This window comes from Pan paniscus, chromosome 22 (assembly GCF_029289425.2).
Source record: "Pan paniscus chromosome 22, NHGRI_mPanPan1-v2.0_pri, whole genome shotgun sequence".
Taxonomy (NCBI): Eukaryota; Metazoa; Chordata; class Mammalia; order Primates; family Hominidae; genus Pan; species Pan paniscus.
The window spans coordinates 27,772,327-27,789,117 of NC_073271.2; the positions used below are offsets into that span (position 1 = coordinate 27,772,327).

Consider the following 16,791-nt stretch of genomic DNA (forward strand, 5'->3'; position numbering starts at 1 on the left):
AGTGGCTTATATAACAGACATTGTCTCATAGTTCCAGAGGCTAGGAGAGATGAAGGTATCAGCAAGGCTGGTTCCTTCTGAGGCTGTGAAGAATCTGCTCCATGCCTCTCCCCTAGCTTTTTGGGGTTTGCTGACAATATCTGGTGTTCTTTGGCTTGTAGAAGCACCACACCTATTTCTGCCTTTATATTCACATGGGGGTGTTCTCCCTGTGTGCTTATGTCCACATTTCCTCTTTTGTAAGGACACCAGTCATGCTGGACTTAGGGGTTCATCCTACTCCAGTATGACCTTATCTTAACTAATTACATCTGCAAAACCCCATTTCCAAACATGGTCACCTTCCAAGTTATTGGGGGTTAAAACTTCAGGGCTGGGCGTGGTGGCTCATGCCTGTAATCCCAGCAGTTTGGGAGGCCGAGGGGGGCAGATCACAAGGTCAGGAGATCGAGACCATCCTGGCTAACATGGTGAAACCCAGTCTCTATTAAAAATACAAAAAATTAGCCGGGTGTGGTGGCGGGCGTCCCAGCTACTTGGGAGGCTGAGGCAGGAGAATGGCATGAACCTGGGAGGCAGAGCTTGCAGTGAGCCGAGATCGCGCCACTGCACTCCAGCCTGGGTGACAGAGCGAGACTCCGTCCAAAAAAATAAAACTTCAACATATGTATTTGGGGATGGGGCACAATTCAACCCATAACACATCCAAATGTCCCTCAGCTTATGAGCGGAAAAACGATCTCAGATACAGTCTATCCATGTAACAGAATAGTATTCACATATAGAAAGGCACAAATTACAGATAAGTGCTATAACGTGAACTGAGCTCTAAAACATCATGCTAAGTACAATAGGCCAGATGCAAAAGACAGCGTATTGTATGATACTATTTACATGAAATGTCCAGAAAGGGCAAATTTATTGACAGAAAGCAGGTCAGTGGTTGCCTGCAGCTTGGGGTGGGAGAAGGGATTAAGCAAAAACCAGCATGAGGTAAGTTGGGCTGATGGAAATGTTTTAAAACTGCATTGTGCTGGTAGCTGTCAACTACATAAATTTACTTTAAAAATCATTAAAGTGCATGCTTACAAAGGGTGAATTGTATGGTATGTAAATTGTATCTTAATAAAACTGTTAAAAAAAAAAAAAACCAAACCAAATCTCCCAGGTTGTGGAGCGCAATTTTTTTTAAAAGAACAATAACAATAAACCAATGCCTCTTTTTTTTTTTTTTTTTTTTAGGCAGGGTCTCACTCTGTTGCCCAGGCTGGAGTGCAGAGGTGCGATCTCAGCTCACTGCAACCTCTGCCACCTGAGTTCAAGCAATTCTGCCACCTCAGTCTCCTGGGTAGCTGAGACTATAGGTGTGTGCCACCATGCCCAGCTAGTTTTTGTATTTTTTGTAGAGTCGGGGTTTCACCATGTTGCCCAGGCTGGTCTCAAACTCCTGGGCTGAAGTGATCTGCCCGTCTCCGCCTCCAAAAGTGCTGGGATTATAGGGTTGAACCACCATGCCCAGCCCCTTTCCTTAAAAACAGAAAGAAGTTGTGAAGCAGAATCATCCTGTCATGATAAAGGTATGACTAAATAATACTTACGTGATAAACATGCAACTCAATTAACTCTTCACAAGTGTAATGATCTCAAACAAAATATACTATCCTTCATCTCAACTTAAATACCAATCTTCATGCAATAAGTAAAATCTGCACTGATGAGACTTTTAAAACAGCAGCCCCACCACATATGAGGCCTATAAACCAAGCTTGTCCAACCCGCAGCCTATGGTGCCTGTGGCCCAGGAAGGCTTTGGGTGCAGCCCAACGCAAATTCATAAACTTTCTTAAAAGGTGAGATTGCCTTTGCGATTTTTTTTTTTTTTTTTTAGCTCACCAGCTATCATTAGTGTTAACGTATTTTATGTGTGGCCCAAGACAATTCTTCAAATATAGCCAATGCAGTACTGGTCCATGGCCCAGGTGATAGGGACCCCTGGGGTTTAAACCGCACAAACTTTAGGCATTATCATTTCAAGTTTAAGTCTCACCCAACTCCTACCCACCTAGTAGGGTAGAGGTTCATTAAGAAAATTATGTGCCTTAAAGGGAATAGATAATTACATTTTTAAAAAACAACTTTGAGGCTGAGGGCGGTGGCTCATGCCTATAATCCTAGAACTTGGGGAGGCTGAGGCAGGTGGATTGCTTGAGCCCAGGAGTTCTAAATGAGCTTGGGCAACATAGGGAGACCCCATCTCTACCAAAAAATAAAAAAAAATTAGCCGGGTGTGTGGGTGCTCACCTGTAGTCCCAGTGAGAGGTGACAGCGTGCTGGCAGTCCTCAGAGGCCTCACTCGCTCTCGGCACCTCCTCTGCCTGGGCTCCCACTTTGGCAGCACTTGAGGAGCCCTTCAGCCCACCGCTGCACTGTGGGAGCCCCTTTCTGGGCTGGCCAAGGCCGGAGCTGGCTCCCTCAGCTTGCAAGGAAGTGTGGAGGGAGAGGCACGAGCGGGAACCGGGGCTGTGCGGGCACTTGCGGGCCAGCTGGAGCTCCAGGTGTGCGTGGGCTTGGCGGGCCCCGCACTCAGAGCAGCCGGCGGGCCCTGCCGGCCCCATGCAATGAGGGGCTTAGCACCAGGGCCAGCGGCTGTGGAGGCCCCGTACTCGGAGCAGTGCCGCCCACCGGCACTGGGCTCGATTTCTTGCCGGGCCTTAGCTGCCTCCCCGCGGGGCAGGGCTCGGGACCTGCAGCCCGCCATGCCCGAGCCTCCCCCTCTCTATGGGCTGCTGTGCTGCAGGAGCCTCCCCGACAAGCGCCGCCCCCTGCTCTACGGTGCCCAGTCCCATCGACGACCCAAGGGCTGAGGAGTGCGGGTGCACGGCATGGGAGTGGCAGGCAGCTCCACCTGCAGCCCAGGTGCGGGATCCACTAGGTGAAGCCAGCTGGGCTCCTGAGTTTAGTGGGGACCTGCAGAACCTTTATGTCTAGCTAAGGGATTGTAAATGCACCAATCGGCACCCTGTGTCTAGCTCAGGGTTTGTGAATGCACGAATCGACACTCTGTATCTAGCTACTCTGGTGGGGAGGTGGAGAACCTTTGTGTCTAGCTCAGGGATTGTAAACACACCAATCAGCGCCCTGTCAAAACAGACCACTTGGCTCTACCAATCAGCAGGATGTGGGTGGGGCCAGACAAGAGAATAAAAGCAGGCTGCCTGAGCCAGCAGTGGCAACCTGCTTGGGTCCCCTTCCATACTGGGGAAGCTTTGTCTTTCTTTGCAATAAATCTTGCTGCTGCTCACTCTTTGGGTCCACACTGTCTTTATGAGCTGTAACACTCACCACGAAGGTCTGCAGCTTCACTGCTGAAGCCAATGAGACCACGAACCCCCCGGGAGAAATGAACAACTTGAGACGCGCTGCCTTAAGAGCTGTAACACTCACCGCGAAGGTCTGCAGCTTCACTCCTGAGCCAGCGAGACCACAAACCCACCAGAAGGAAGAAACTCCAAACACATCTGAACATCAGAAGGAACAAACTCCGGACACGCCACCTTTAAGAACTGTAACACTCACCGCGAGGGTCCGCGGCTTCATTCTTGAAGTCAGTGAGACCAAGAACCCACCAATTCCGGACACACCAGCTACTGGGGAGGCTGAGGTGAGGGGATCACCTGAATCCAGGAAGTCGAGGGTGCAGTGAGCCGAGATCACGCCGTTACACTCCAGCCTGAGTGACAGAGTGAGATCTTGTGTCAAAAAAACAGAACAAAATAAAACAAGAACGTTGAATAGGCTGTGTGTTAATTCTGAGATGGAGTCCAGACTTAAGAATGATCCTGAGGCTTAGACCCATATCCAAGAGGATGATTCCAGCCTGGCACTTATAGGTTCTTCAGGCACTTCAGATGCACCCTGTCCTGAATTAAGCCCTTTGTCCTTGAACCTGCTTTCCTTGGTAAACAGCACCAAGGGGGCTAGAAACCTGGGGGCTGCCCTTACCTTTCCTCTCTCACCATGCACCTCCAATGGGTGGCTGGACTTGTGGTTGCATTTCCGTGATCTCCCAGCTTTCTTCCAGTGATGGCCTTAGGTGGGCTCTTATCCTGTCTCCCAAATGGCCTCTCTGCCTTGAGTCTCACCCCATCTGCTCTCAGTCCACCCACTCAGCTATTCCAGAGACCATTCTGACTCCCTGTGGACACCCCTCTGGTGGCTTCTCATCTCTATCAGTTAGAAGTTGGTTTTGACTGCATGTAACAAATCTGGTTACGCTATTTAACCAAATAAAGGTTTATTTTTCTCATGTGATGAAAAGTACATAGATAAGCAGCCTACTTCCATCGATAACCATTGAGGGTTTCTTATGACTCTTACAGCAATGAAATGTGTATTTACAGTATAAAGATATACAATTTTAAGGTTTTAATATAATTGGGCCTAAGCACAGTATTTTTAGTTTGTTTTAGTTTTCAACTGCCCAGGTGATTCTATTATGCAGCCAGGGTTGATAAACACTGCATCTAGGCCCAGTGCCTTTGATTTGCAGCTGAGGTCTTGAGAGAATTATTGAAACTGCAGTCCCAGCTACTTGGGAGGCTGAGGTTGGAGAATTGCCTAAGCCCAGCGGGGTGAGGCTGTAGTGAGTCAAGACTGCACCACCGCACTCCAGCCCGGGCGACAGAGCAACACTCCATCTAAAAAAAAAAAATTTCTGGTCTACCTTTTTGCCCACCTTTTAACCACAGAGGTTCCCCAAACATGAATTTTCACTCTCAGGAAGGCTGAAATGACACATTACAAGCGGTTTAGTCATCTGCATGTGCCGCCATCTGATTTGAGGCATCTATTCCTCCTCACCATTCCTGACAAAGTTGAACTGTCTACATGTGCCACTTTCTCCTCTTTCTCTAATTCCTTCCCTCCTTCTCTCCTCCCTTTCTTCCCTCCCTCCTTCCTTCTTCTTTCTCTTTCTCTCTTTCTTTTTCTTTCTCTTTCTTTTTCTTTCTCTCTTTCTCTTTCTTTCTCTCTCACTCTCTCTTCTTCTTTCTGACAGGGTTTGCCTGTTCTGCTTCTTTAAACCCTGGGGTTCAAGTGCAAAGGTCCCTCTCATCTGATTTCCCTATTTTATTTTATTTAAGTTAGACACTCCACGATGATGACGATGATTATTGTTGAGACAGGATTTCATTCTGTTGCCCAGGCTGGAGTGCAATGGTGCCATCACAACTCACTGTAGCCTCAACCTCCTGGGCCCACGCGATCCTCCTACCTCAGCCTCCCAAGTAGCTTGGACTACAGGGGTGTACCACCATGCCCAGCTAATTACATGTGCCAGATTCAACCCACGTTCCAGGGTTCCAAACAACCAAGGCTCTATCATCCTGTCTTAACAAATATACCTTCATAAAGACCTGGAAGGCAGGTTGAAATGTGGAATTCTTGGACTTCTTTCAGTTCTACGTAGAAGGGTAGCAGTGCAGAGCTGGCTGCCTGCCCGCCCCTGGCCTTTCCTCCTTTCCCCACCCCTGCTCCTTGTGGCACTGGGCAGGGCCTACGTTCAAGGCTAGCAGTGTACTCAACAAGGGACAGTCCCTGTGTGGCCTGTTCAGGATCCTATACACAGGCTCAGGGCTCTTTGGGCAGGAAATTCCAGGATCCTGGTACTCAAGTGGCGTTCTAAACAGTGGTTCTTGGCCGGGTGTGGTGGCTCACCTGTAATCCCAGCACTTTGAGAGGCCGAGGCTGGCAGATCACTTGAGGTCAGGAGTTCGAGACCAGCCTGGCCAACATGGTAAATCCCCATCTCTACTAAAAATACAAAAACTTAGCCAGGCATGGTGTGCACGCCTGTAGTCCCAGCTACTCGGGAGGCTGAAGCAGGAGAATCACTTGAACCCAGCAGGCGGAGGTTGCAGTGAGCCGCGATTGCACCACTGCACTCCAGCCTGGGTGACAGAGTGAGACTCCACATCAAAATAAATACATAAATAAATAAAAACAGTGATTCTTAACTGGGAGTGATCTGGCAACGTCTGGAATTATTTTTGGTTATCCCAGCCTGGCAGGGAGGGACAGGGTATTACTGGCATCTAGTGAGTAGGGGCTAGGGATTCTACTGAACATCCTACAGTGTACAGGACAGCCTCCACAGCAAAGAACTGTCTGGCTCAAAATGTCCATACTGCCCACATTCGATGCCCTGCATTAGGAAGATAAAAATACTCTTAAATATCACAGAGTTAAATTCCTTACCCCTGTTCTAGCAGAGATGATATTCTTGGGGGGAGCATCTTCTTGGCTTCAACACATTCTTTTCTCCATGGGAGATGATGCCAGAAGAGGGACAGAACAGGGCCCAGTAAAGCATGGGGCCCGGGGCCGGGGACCCCCTTGTTCAGGTGTGACGACCGTCCTACGAAGGCACCACCCAGGCATCATTAGACCGTCTCAAAAGAAGAGTAATTCACTGTCCCAAAGCAGCTCTCTCGTGTCTGTGGGCGGCTCCCTTGGCAAGTTTACAATGAACTGAAATCTGCCGAACTTCCTGGAACCCAAAGAAACTTTAGCCTTGGGCAAAGGCCCTTTGGCCAGCATTTGCACTGTTTATGCAACCGTTTAGAATATACGAATTATCTGGAGACTACTACCAAATACAACAGGCAAAACTGCAAATATGTATACTTCCTAGAGGATGATAAAAAAAATGTGAATTGTGTTTCTTTGATAGAGGATGCATTAGAGTCTGAGGGTCTAAATAGCGTAAATAATAAATAAGTAAATAAATCGATAGTAGTGTACTCCAAACGAGGCTGGAATAGCTTCTATTGTTGTTTCACACTGGACTTCAATTAAGTCTCAGTATTTTGCCATACTCAATATTAAGTACTAGGCTGGACGTGGTGGCTCATGTCTGTAATCCCAGCACTTTGGGAGGCCGAGGTGGGTAGATGGCTGGCTTGAGCTCAGGAGTTTGAAACCAGCCTGGGCAACATGGTAAAACCCCATCTGTACCCAAAATACAAAAATCAGCCAGGTGTGGTGGCACATGCCTGTGGTCCCAGGTACTTGGGAGGCTGAGGCAGGAGGATGGCTTGAACCCAGGAGGTGGAGGCTGCAGTGAGCTATGATGGCGCCACTGCACTCCAGCCTGGGTGACAGAGCGAGACCCTGTCTCAAAAATCAAATAAACAACCCCCTCGCCCCGGACAAAAGTAGTTTGCACTATTTTCTCATTTCACAATATGTTTTTGAAATATTTCCCTTGAAAGGTAAGTCATATTTATCATTCCTGTTGTATGGAGGCATCATAAATTATTTCACCATTCTACCCTCCTTGAGTGTTGTGGCCTTTAGGCCAGACAAAAACGCAGGCGATGCCTAGAAGCCAACTAGTTGCCGACTGGTTATCTGTAGGGTTGTGGCCTTGCCAAACAGGAAAAATATAAAAAGAATACCGAATTCTGCCAACCAAATAAGAAACTCTATACTAAGGACTAAGAAAATTGCAGGGGAAGAAAAGGTAAGGCCCGGGATTGAGGTGTAGCGACTTTCTATACCCTCAGAAAACTAAAAAACAAGACAAAAAAATGAAAACTACAAAAGCATCCACCTTGGGGCGTCCCAATTTCTGAGTAACAAATGAGACGCTGTGGCCAAACTCAGTCATAACTAATGACATTTCTAGACAAAGTGACTTCAGATTTTCAAAGCGTACCCTGTTTACATCATTTTGCCAATTTCGCGTACTGCAACCGGCGGGCCACGCCCCCATGAAAAGAAGGTTGTTTTCTCCACATTTCGGGGTTCTGGACGTTTCCCGGCTGCGGGGCGGGGGTGTCTCCGGCGCACGCGGCCCCTTGGCCCCGCCCCCAGTCATTCCCGGCCACTCGCGACCCGAGGCTGCCGCAGGGGGCGGGCTGAGCGCGTGCGAGGCGATTGGTTTGGGGCCAGAGTGGGCGAGGCGCGGAGGTCTGGCCTATAAAGTAGTCGCGGAGACCTGGTGCTGGTTTGCGTCGTAGTCTCCTGCAGCGTCTGTGGTTTCCGTCGTAGTCCTCGGAACCAGGACCTCGGCGTGGCGTAGCGAGTTATGGCGACGAAGGCCGTGTGCGTGCTGAAGGGCGATGGCCCAGTGCAGGGCATCATCAATTTCGAGCAGAAGGCAAGGGCTGGGACGGAGGCTTGTTTGCGAGGCCGCTCCTACCCGCTCGTCCCCCCGCGCACCTTTGCTAGGAGCGGGTCGCCCGCCAGGCCTCGGGGCTGCCCTGGTCCAGCGCCCGGTCCCGGCCCGTGCCGCCCGGTCGGTGCCTTCGACCCCAGCGGTGCGGTGCCCAAGTGCTGAGTCACCGGGCGGGCCCGGGCGCGGGGTGTGGGACCGAGGCCGCCGCGGGGCTGGGCCTGCGCGTGGCGGGAGCGCGGGGAGGGATTGCCGCGGGCCGGGGAGGGGCGGGAGCGGGCGTGCTGCCCTCTGTGGTCCGTGGGCCGCCGCCGCGGGTCTGTCGTGGTGCCTGGAGCGGCTGTGCTCGTCCCTTGCTTGGCCGTGTTCTCGTTCCTGAGGGTCCCGCGGACACCGAGTGGCGCAGTGCCAGGCCCAGCCCGGGGATGGCGACTGCGCCTGGGCCCGCCTGGTGTCTTCGCATCCCTCTCCGCTTTCCGGCTTCAGCGCTCTAGGTCAGGGAGTCTTCGCTTTTGTACAGCTCTAAGGCTAGGAATGGTTTATTATATTTTTAAAAGGCTTTGGAAAACAAAAATACGCAACAGAGACCGTTTGTGTGACACTTTGCAGGGAAGTTTGCTGGCCTCTGTTCTAGGTCATGATTGGGCTGCAAGGGCAGAGAAGGTAGCCTTCAACAGAGGTCCTTTTCCTCCTCCTAAGCTCCGGGAGCCAGAGGTTTAACTGACCTTTTTGGGGATTTTTGAGGGCAGTGATCTTAACTTTGGGTGCACAGTTAGCTTATTTGAAGATCTTACTAAAAATACACCAGAGCCCAACCTCAGACCAATTACATCAAAACCTGTCCTAGTGCAGGGTGAGTATTGCTGTTTTTTGAAAGTTTCCAAAAGTGATTTTGATGTGCACCTACGATTGAGAACTGTCGTTTGAGGACAGGGGGTGGGGTTTCGTATTTGGAAATTAGAAGACCTGGAGTTTCCATTACACCGAATTGGCACTTAATAACTGTTGTCGGAGCATTTCTTAAGCCACATTTTCGTAAAGTGGCTTTAAAATTGCTCTGCCAGTAGGCAGGTTGCTAAGATGGTCAGAGACAAACTTCTGAACGACTCTTGTAAAATATACAGAAATATTTTCAGAACTGTTATCAGTAAAATTACAAAATGTGTTGCAAGGAAGGTGCTTGTGATAACACTGTCCCAGAACCTTAGTGAAGTTACCAACTGGTGGAAAATTTTCTCTTGCACTCGGCTTAAAAATCATGAGGGAATATTTACTATATGAATGAGATTCAGTCTTTAAAGGGGTTTACAGAAACGTGAGAGGACAGGAACAGTTAGTCTGTGTAAATGTCTGAAATATATGTGAGGGAGATAATGAGTTTAGCCTTTTTCTTTAATAGGTCTCCAGATTTTCTGGAAAAGGTTCTTTGGCATTTGACTCCATTTTGCTGTTTCATTTGTCAGACTTCTTTTTGTCCCTTTTTACTTCTCCCCACATAATTCACCAGTACTAGTGTTTTGTTTTTCAGACCAAGTCTCGCTCTATCGCCCAGGCTGGAGTGCAGTGGCGCGATCTCGGCTCACTGCAACCTCCGCCTCCCAGGTTCAAGCAATTCTCCTGCCTCAGCCTCCTGGGTAGCTGGGACTACAGGCGCGCGCCGCCACGCCTGGCTAATTTTTTATATTTTAGTAGAGACGGCGTTTCACCATGTTGGCCAGGATGGTCTCGATCTGTTGACGTCGTGATCCACCCGGCTCGGCCTCCCAAAGTGCTGGGATTACAGGCGTGAGCCACCCCGCCCGGCCACCAGTGTTAGTCTTAAGACGCCTCTGAGGAATCCCTTCTCCCTGGCCATTGAGAATCCATGCATGAACCCAGGTTTCTGTCATTTTCTACCTTCCCTGAGCAGCTTGCATAGTTCCTTCTTTTAAGCGCCTGACTTCGTTTTGTTTGGTGCCCGTTGTACCTGAGAATGAGCCTTGGATAGTGGAGCATTCCAGCTTTCCAGATATGCAGAGATAATACATTGGCTATAAACTACTTGGCTTGGCCTATTCTGTGTTTAAAATCTTGGACTCTGCTAGTTTTTACAAATCAGAATTTTTCACGTATTAATCCAGTTTTCCTAGCTTCTCTTGAAGAATTTTTGGAGATCTCTTCATACTGAGCCTTCATTAGCCCAGGACAGTACTGCTGTAGCAGTTCATATATTTTTTCGCTTCCCAGGCCTGTGTTATTCACTTAAGTTCATAGCCTGGTCCCTGTAGGGTTGTACCCAAGCACAGCTACTTACATGTCCCGAGTGTATTACCGGTTAAATGGAGGTTTCAAAGAACCTGCTGTTTTTGGCCCTGTGCTCTTGATAACAGAGTGTTTGAGGGACAACTTTCACATTTGAGTTTTTCCAAAATTAAAGGTTATAGAAGAGTCACAGTATCTATTGTCAAAAAGAAAAGAATTTAAAAAGGCAGCAATTGCCAGGATACTTCATTTGAGCAATGGTATTTTCCAGTGGAAAGTCACATCTTAAGGGTTAATGCCCCTTAACTGTTGGCCGTATTTGAAAACAAACCAAGCTAAAAACAAGAGACACTGACATGTTGTATGACGGTGTGGTGTGGATGTTGTGTTTATTTTAGTCCTGAGATCTAGTTGTAACTTCCTTGATTTCTGTATGTAGCCACGGAGCACCATTACCTGTCACCATTACCTGAATGGCGATACTGCTTACTTTCATTTTGGTAGAGTGGAAAGGTTACCTAGGTTTCAGTGCTTGAAAAGATTTCAGAAAGCAGTAGTACCTCTGGTTAGACTAGAATCAGTCCTCTCCTGGGGGCCGTGGAATAGAATATTTTCTGACTGCTAATTAAAAATACCTGTGATAGCCGGGCGTGGTGGCGCACACCTGTAATCCCAGCACTTTGGGAGGCCGAGACGGGTGGATCACGAGGTCAGCAGATCGAGACCATCCTGGCTAACACGGTGAAACCCCGTCTCTACTAAAAATGCAAAAAAATTAGCCGGGCGTGGTGGCGGGCGCCTGTAGTCCCAGCTACTCAGGAGGCTGAGGCAGGAGAATGGCATGAACCTGGGAGGCGGAGCTTGCAGTGAGCCGAGATCATGTCACTGCACTCCAGCCTGGGTGACAGAACGAGACTCGTCTCAAAAAAAAGAAAAAAACTTATGATGGATACTTAAAAACACTCACTGAGTGGGGAGTGGAGAGCAGGGGTCCCAGGGTAGCCTGTTGGACATTTCCAGGGCGACTTTTTCTTTTTTTTTTTTTAAGTCAAGTGAGTATGCCATATGGAAAAGGGTGTGTGTGGAGAAAAAGCAAGGGGCTCCAGAGTGTAGGATGAGACATACACCTTTTGGGTTAAAAAGGCTGAGGCAGGAGAATGGCGTGAACCCGGGAGGCGGAGCTTGCAGTGAGCTGAGATCATGCCACTGCACTCAAGCCTGGGTGACAGAGCGAGACTCTGTCTCAGAATAAACAAAAAAGGTTTACATGTATATTCAACATGTACAAATATGACCTATTCAAAAGTACTACATAAATAGGTACTTACATTACCTATTTACTGTAATAGTCAAAGCCTATGAAGTATCTAACACTGATGTGTAGGTACTCACTTTGCTTGCCACTCTATTAGGTGCTTTTTATGTTATTTAATCGCGAAGCCTGGCCACAGGGCGCTTGTGTATTGAGTGTGGGAACAAGATTACCGTCTCCCTTTTGAGGACACAGGCCTAGAGCAGTTAAGCAGCTTGCTGGAGGTTCACTGGCTAGAAAGTGGTCAACCTGGGATTTGGACACAGATTTTTCCACTCGCAAGTCTGGCTGCTTTTTACTTCACTGTGAGGGGTAAAGGTAAATCAGCTGTTTTCTTTGTTCAGAAACTCTCTCCAACTTTGCACTTTTCTTTAATTAAAGGAAAGTAATGGACCAGTGAAGGTGTGGGGAAGCATTAAAGGACTGACTGAAGGCCTGCATGGATTCCATGTTCATGAGTTTGGAGATAATACAGCAGGTGGGTGTTGTGCTGTGCTGGTGACCCATACTTGTTCACCCTAGTTAGATAAACAGTAGAGTAGCCCCTAAACGTTAAAACCCCTCAACTTGTTTTTGTTTTTGAGAAAGGGTCTTGCTGTGTCGCTCAGGCTGGAGTGCAGTGGCGCTGTGCCATCACGGCTCACCTTAGCCTTGACCTCCCAGGCTCCAGTGATCCTCATGCCTTGGCCCGTAGCTGGGACTACAGGTACACACCACCACGCCTGGCTAATTTTTGTATTTTTTTCTAGAGGTGGGGTTTCATCATGTTGCCCAGGCTGGTCTTGAACTGCTGGGCTCAAGTGGTCTATCCTCCTCGACCTCCCAAAGTGCTGGGATTACAGGTGTGAGCCACTGTGCCTGGGAAAACCCTCAACTTTTCTTTTAAAAAAGAGGTCAACTTTATTGTATATAAGCACTGTGCTAAAGTTGCAGGAACTGGGACCATATCTTGATTTTTGTAATAATGCCAGCAGAGTACACACAAGAAAAGTAACTGCACTAGATTGTGAAGACTGGGGTGGACCTGCTTCTGAAGGTCCAGTGCCCTTTGTCTTAAGATTTGGTGTAGTGTATGTTTAGAAACCAAAAAAAGAGAAGTCAAGTTAAAATATCTTTGAAGATCAACCTTAAGATTAGCCACAAAACTGGGCTTTGATACCTAGGTGTGGAAAAGAAAGGGAAAGAGTTGATGTTTTGTCTTACAGCATCATTGTAGAAGAGGGTGGTTTTTTGTTTGTTTTTTGAGACGGAGTCTTACTCTGTGGCCCAGGCTGGAGTGCAGTGGCGCGATCTCAGCTCACTGCAACCCCTGCCTCCCAGGTTCAAGCGATTCTCCTGCCTCAGCCTACTAAGTAGCTGGGACTATAGGTGCGCACCACCACGCCTAGCTAATTTTTGTATTTTTTCAGTAGAGACAGGGTTTTGCTATGTTGGCCAGGCTGGTCTCAAACTCCTGACCTCAGATGATCCAGCCACCTCAGCTTCCCAAAGTGCTGGGGTTCCAGGTGTTAGCCACCATGCCTGGCCATAGACTTGTTTCTGTTCCCTTCTCACTGTGGCTGTACCAAGGTGTTGCTTATCCCAGAAGTCGTGATGCAGGTCAGCACTTTCTCCATGGGAAGTTTTAGCGGTGTTTCTTTTTAGAATGTATTTGGGAACTTTAATTCATAATTTAGCTTTTTTTTCTTCTTCTTGTAAATAGGCTGTACCAGTGCAGGTCCTCACTTTAATCCTCTATCCAGAAAACACGGTGGGCCAAAGGATGAAGAGAGGTAACAAGATGCTTAACTCTTGTAATAATGGCGATAGCTTTCTGGAGTTCATATGGTATACTACTTGTAAATATGTGCTAAGATAATTCCGTGTTTCCCCCACCTTTGCTTTTGAACTTGCTGACTCATCTAAACCCCTGCTCCCAAATGCTGGAATGCTTTTACTTCCTGGGCTTAAAGGAATTGACAAATGGGGACACTTAGAACGATTTGGTTTTGTAGCATTTATTGAATATAGAACTAATACAAGTGCCAAAGGGGAACTAATACAGGAAATGTCATGAACAGTACTGTCAACCACTAGCAAAATCAATCATCATTGTGAAACATAGGAAGCTTCTGTAGATAAAAAAAAAATTGATACTGAAAACTAGTCGAGACTCCATTTATATGTGTATGTTTTCTGAAAGCCTTTCAGAAAAATATTAAAGGACAAGATTTTTATATCAGAGGCCTTGGGACATAGCTTTGTTAGCTATGCCAGTAATTAACAGGCATAACTCAGTAATTGAGAGTTTACCCTTTGGTACTTCTGAAATCAGGTGCAGCCCCATGTTTCTTCCCAGAGCATTAGTATGTAGACGTGAAGCCTTGTTTGAAGAGCTGTATTTAGAATGCCTAGCTACTTGTTTGCAAATTTGTGTCTACTCAGTCAAGTTTTAATTTAGCTCATGAACTACCTTGATGTTTAGTGGCATCAGCCCTAATCCATCTGATGCTTTTTCATTATTAGGCATGTTGGAGACTTGGGCAATGTGACTGCTGACAAAGATGGTGTGGCCGATGTGTCTATTGAAGATTCTGTGATCTCACTCTCAGGAGACCATTGCATCATTGGCCGCACACTGGTGGTAAGTTTTCATAAAAGGATATGCATAAAACTTCTTCTAACATACAGTCATGTATCTTTTCACTTTGATTGTTAGTCGCGGTTTCTAAAGATCCAGATAAACTGTACTTGCAGTTCAAATTAGGAAAAGCAATTTTATTGGACAATTACGGTGAAAATGAATTATTTTATCTAGGTCAGTTAAGAACACTGTTCTGCTAAGATGGAGTAAAAAGCAGGTTACATTTGACCATATTAGATCTGAGTTTGGAAAACAGAAGTAGTCTTTAGTTTTAAAATGGCCAGATTTTCTTGCCAGGATTGGGTTTCTCACTTGTTAAACAGAACATTTTGTTAAGTTTAAAACCTGGGATGGACTTAAGTATTCATGTTCATTCAGGACTGCAGGTTATCATGACTTGTTTAACTTGTGGGAAGCTGTTGTCCCAAGTTATCCTGGGGAACTGCATCTGGTTCATGCAAAACACCAAGTAGACAGGCTCTCTTTTACCTCCCCTTGAGGGCATTAACATTCAGTAGTCACTTCCATTCAGTTAACCCTTTATTTTTATGGTTTTCTTGAGCCATAGTTGTAAAGCAGAAAAATCATTTATAAAGGTTTGTTGAACAAAATTCAAAATACTGTTGCTAAAGTATTAAGATTTTTTAGGATTATACCTTACTTATAGGCCTGTCATTCATTTGGCATGAAATTTTGAGTTTTATTCACTTTCACTTTCCTTTTTTTCCAAAGCAATTAAAAAAACTGCCAAAGTAAGAGTGACTGCGGAACTAAGGTTAATGTAACTTACCATGGAGGATTAAGGGTAGCGTGTGGTGGTCTACAACATAGTTATTTGGGTTTTAGTATTTCATTTAGACATAGCAACACTTACCTAATGTTTAAAGGTAATGTCTTTGCAACACCAAGAAAAAGCTTTGAGTAGTAGTTTCTACTTTTAAACTACTAAATATTAGTATATCTCTCTACTAGGATTAATGTTATTTTTCTAATATTATGAGGTTCTTAAACATCTTTTGGGTATTGTTGGGAGGAGGTAGTGATTACTTGACAGCCCAAAGTTATCTTCTTAAAATTTTTTACAGGTCCATGAAAAAGCAGATGACTTGGGCAAAGGTGGAAATGAAGAAAGTACAAAGACAGGAAACGCTGGAAGTCGTTTGGCTTGTGGTGTAATTGGGATCGCCCAATAAACATTCCCTTGGATGTAGTCTGAGGCCCCTTAACTCATCTGTTATCCTGCTAGCTGTAGAAATGTATCCTGATAAACATTAAACACTGTAATCTTAAAAGTGTAATTGTGTGACTTTTTCAGAGTTGCTTTAAAGTACCTGTAGTGAGAAACTGATTTATGATCACTTGGAAGATTTGTATAGTTTTATAAAACTCAGTTAAAATGTCTGTTTCAATGACCTGTATTTTGCCAGACTTAAATCACAGATGGGTATTAAACTTGTCAGAATTTCTTCAATTGTCATTCAAGCCTGTGAATAAAAACCCTGTATGGCACTTATTATGAGGCTATTAAAAGAATCCAAATTCAAACTAAATTAGCTCTGATACTTATTTATATAAACAGCTTCAGTGGAACAGATTTAGTAATACTAACAGTGATAGCATTTTATTTTGAAAGTGTTTTGAGACCATCAAAATGCATACTTTAAAACAGCAAGTCTTAGCTAAAACTAACACAACTCTGCTTAGACAAATAGGCTGTCCTTTGAAAGCTTTAGGGAAATGTTCCTGCTTAGTCATTTTAGCATTTTGATTCATAAAGTACCTCCTCATTTTAAAAAGATATTACGATGTAAGAGAGCCATTTGATAACTTTTTAGTGAGCTTTAAAAGGCAAGTTACAGCCTCAGCTAGCTAGTAAGATTATCTGCCTGCCAGAATGGCACAAATTCTACATTCAAGGGTAGATGCTGGCACAACCTACTTACAGATTAGCCCTTTAAAGCAATCTGTAGCATTAGAAGATGGAACCAAGGAAATGTTTGACTGTGGGTTCTGGCTGTTGATAAATAATTTATACACCGAATTAGTGAAATGAGTCACTTTCTCTTAATGTATGTATGTACCTGAGAGAATGCTTTTCAATGTTAACCTAACTCAGGTTTGACTAAATTATTCAATTGGAAATTGTAGAATATTATTTCTGATAAACCAGAAATAAGTGAAATGCTGTTTGTTCATAAATATGTACTTTATCAAATGTAGGAGAGATCATTTAGGAGAGGAAAAGCTAAATTGGAAGACAAATCTGTAGTGTTTCCAAAGTTTTAAAATTATGGTAAACAACAGTATGTTCACAGTAAGTGGTTAAAACAACCATTCTTTAAATCTCAGTAGAGAATTTTTAAAAAACAGTATTTAACACATTTCCCTAATGTAGTTTGTTGCCCATGTGGAATAACTCAATTGGAGACTCACTCACGC

General features: G+C 45.8%; 1 protein-coding gene, 1 long non-coding RNA gene and 1 other non-coding gene across 4 annotated transcripts; 2 read left to right on the plus strand and 1 right to left on the minus strand.

The window, feature by feature from the left end:
• Positions 1 to 333: 333 nt before the first annotated feature.
• LOC106634215 (uncharacterized) lies at positions 334 to 7,898 on the minus strand. Its single transcript, XR_001337584.4, has 3 exons — positions 7,718 to 7,898; positions 6,256 to 6,547; positions 334 to 3,730 (listed from the first exon to the last, which is right to left on the minus strand). It is a non-coding gene; the product is annotated as an uncharacterized LOC106634215 (long non-coding RNA).
• Positions 7,776 to 15,902, plus strand: SOD1 (superoxide dismutase 1). 2 transcript variants are annotated; one of them, XM_055105178.2, is made up of 6 exons: positions 8,910 to 9,029; positions 12,111 to 12,207; positions 12,318 to 12,435; positions 13,432 to 13,501; positions 14,235 to 14,352; positions 15,438 to 15,902. In XM_055105178.2, the coding sequence occupies exons 2-6, from the start codon at positions 12,169 to 12,171 to the stop codon at positions 15,543 to 15,545; spliced, it is 453 nt and encodes a 150-aa protein (XP_054961153.1). In that variant the 5' UTR covers positions 8,910 to 9,029; positions 12,111 to 12,168; the 3' UTR covers positions 15,546 to 15,902. The 2 variants fall into 2 exon arrangements, with proteins under 2 accessions (XP_003813274.1, XP_054961153.1); XM_003813226.5 differs by lacking the exons at positions 8,910 to 9,029; positions 12,318 to 12,435 and adding an exon at positions 7,776 to 8,161.
• On the plus strand, positions 12,627 to 12,803 carry LOC112438135 (small nucleolar RNA SNORA81). The gene has a single exon (XR_003026613.1). It is a non-coding gene; the product is annotated as a small nucleolar RNA SNORA81 (small nucleolar RNA).
• Positions 15,903 to 16,791: the final 889 nt, after the last annotated feature.

What these genes read in the sequence shown, in the direction of transcription:
- SOD1 (XM_003813226.5), top strand. Translation starts at nt 8,090, where the DNA reads ATGGCGACGAAGGCCGTGTGCGTGCTGAAGGGCGATGGCCCAGTGCAG. An exon ending in GGGCCAAAGGATGAAGAGAG is followed by an intron (nt 13,502 to 14,234) that starts GTAACAAGATGC and finishes TTTCATTATTAG; the next exon opens with GCATGTTGGAGACTTGGGCA. An exon ending in TCATTGGCCGCACACTGGTG is followed by an intron (nt 14,353 to 15,437) that starts GTAAGTTTTCAT and finishes AATTTTTTACAG; the next exon opens with GTCCATGAAAAAGCAGATGA.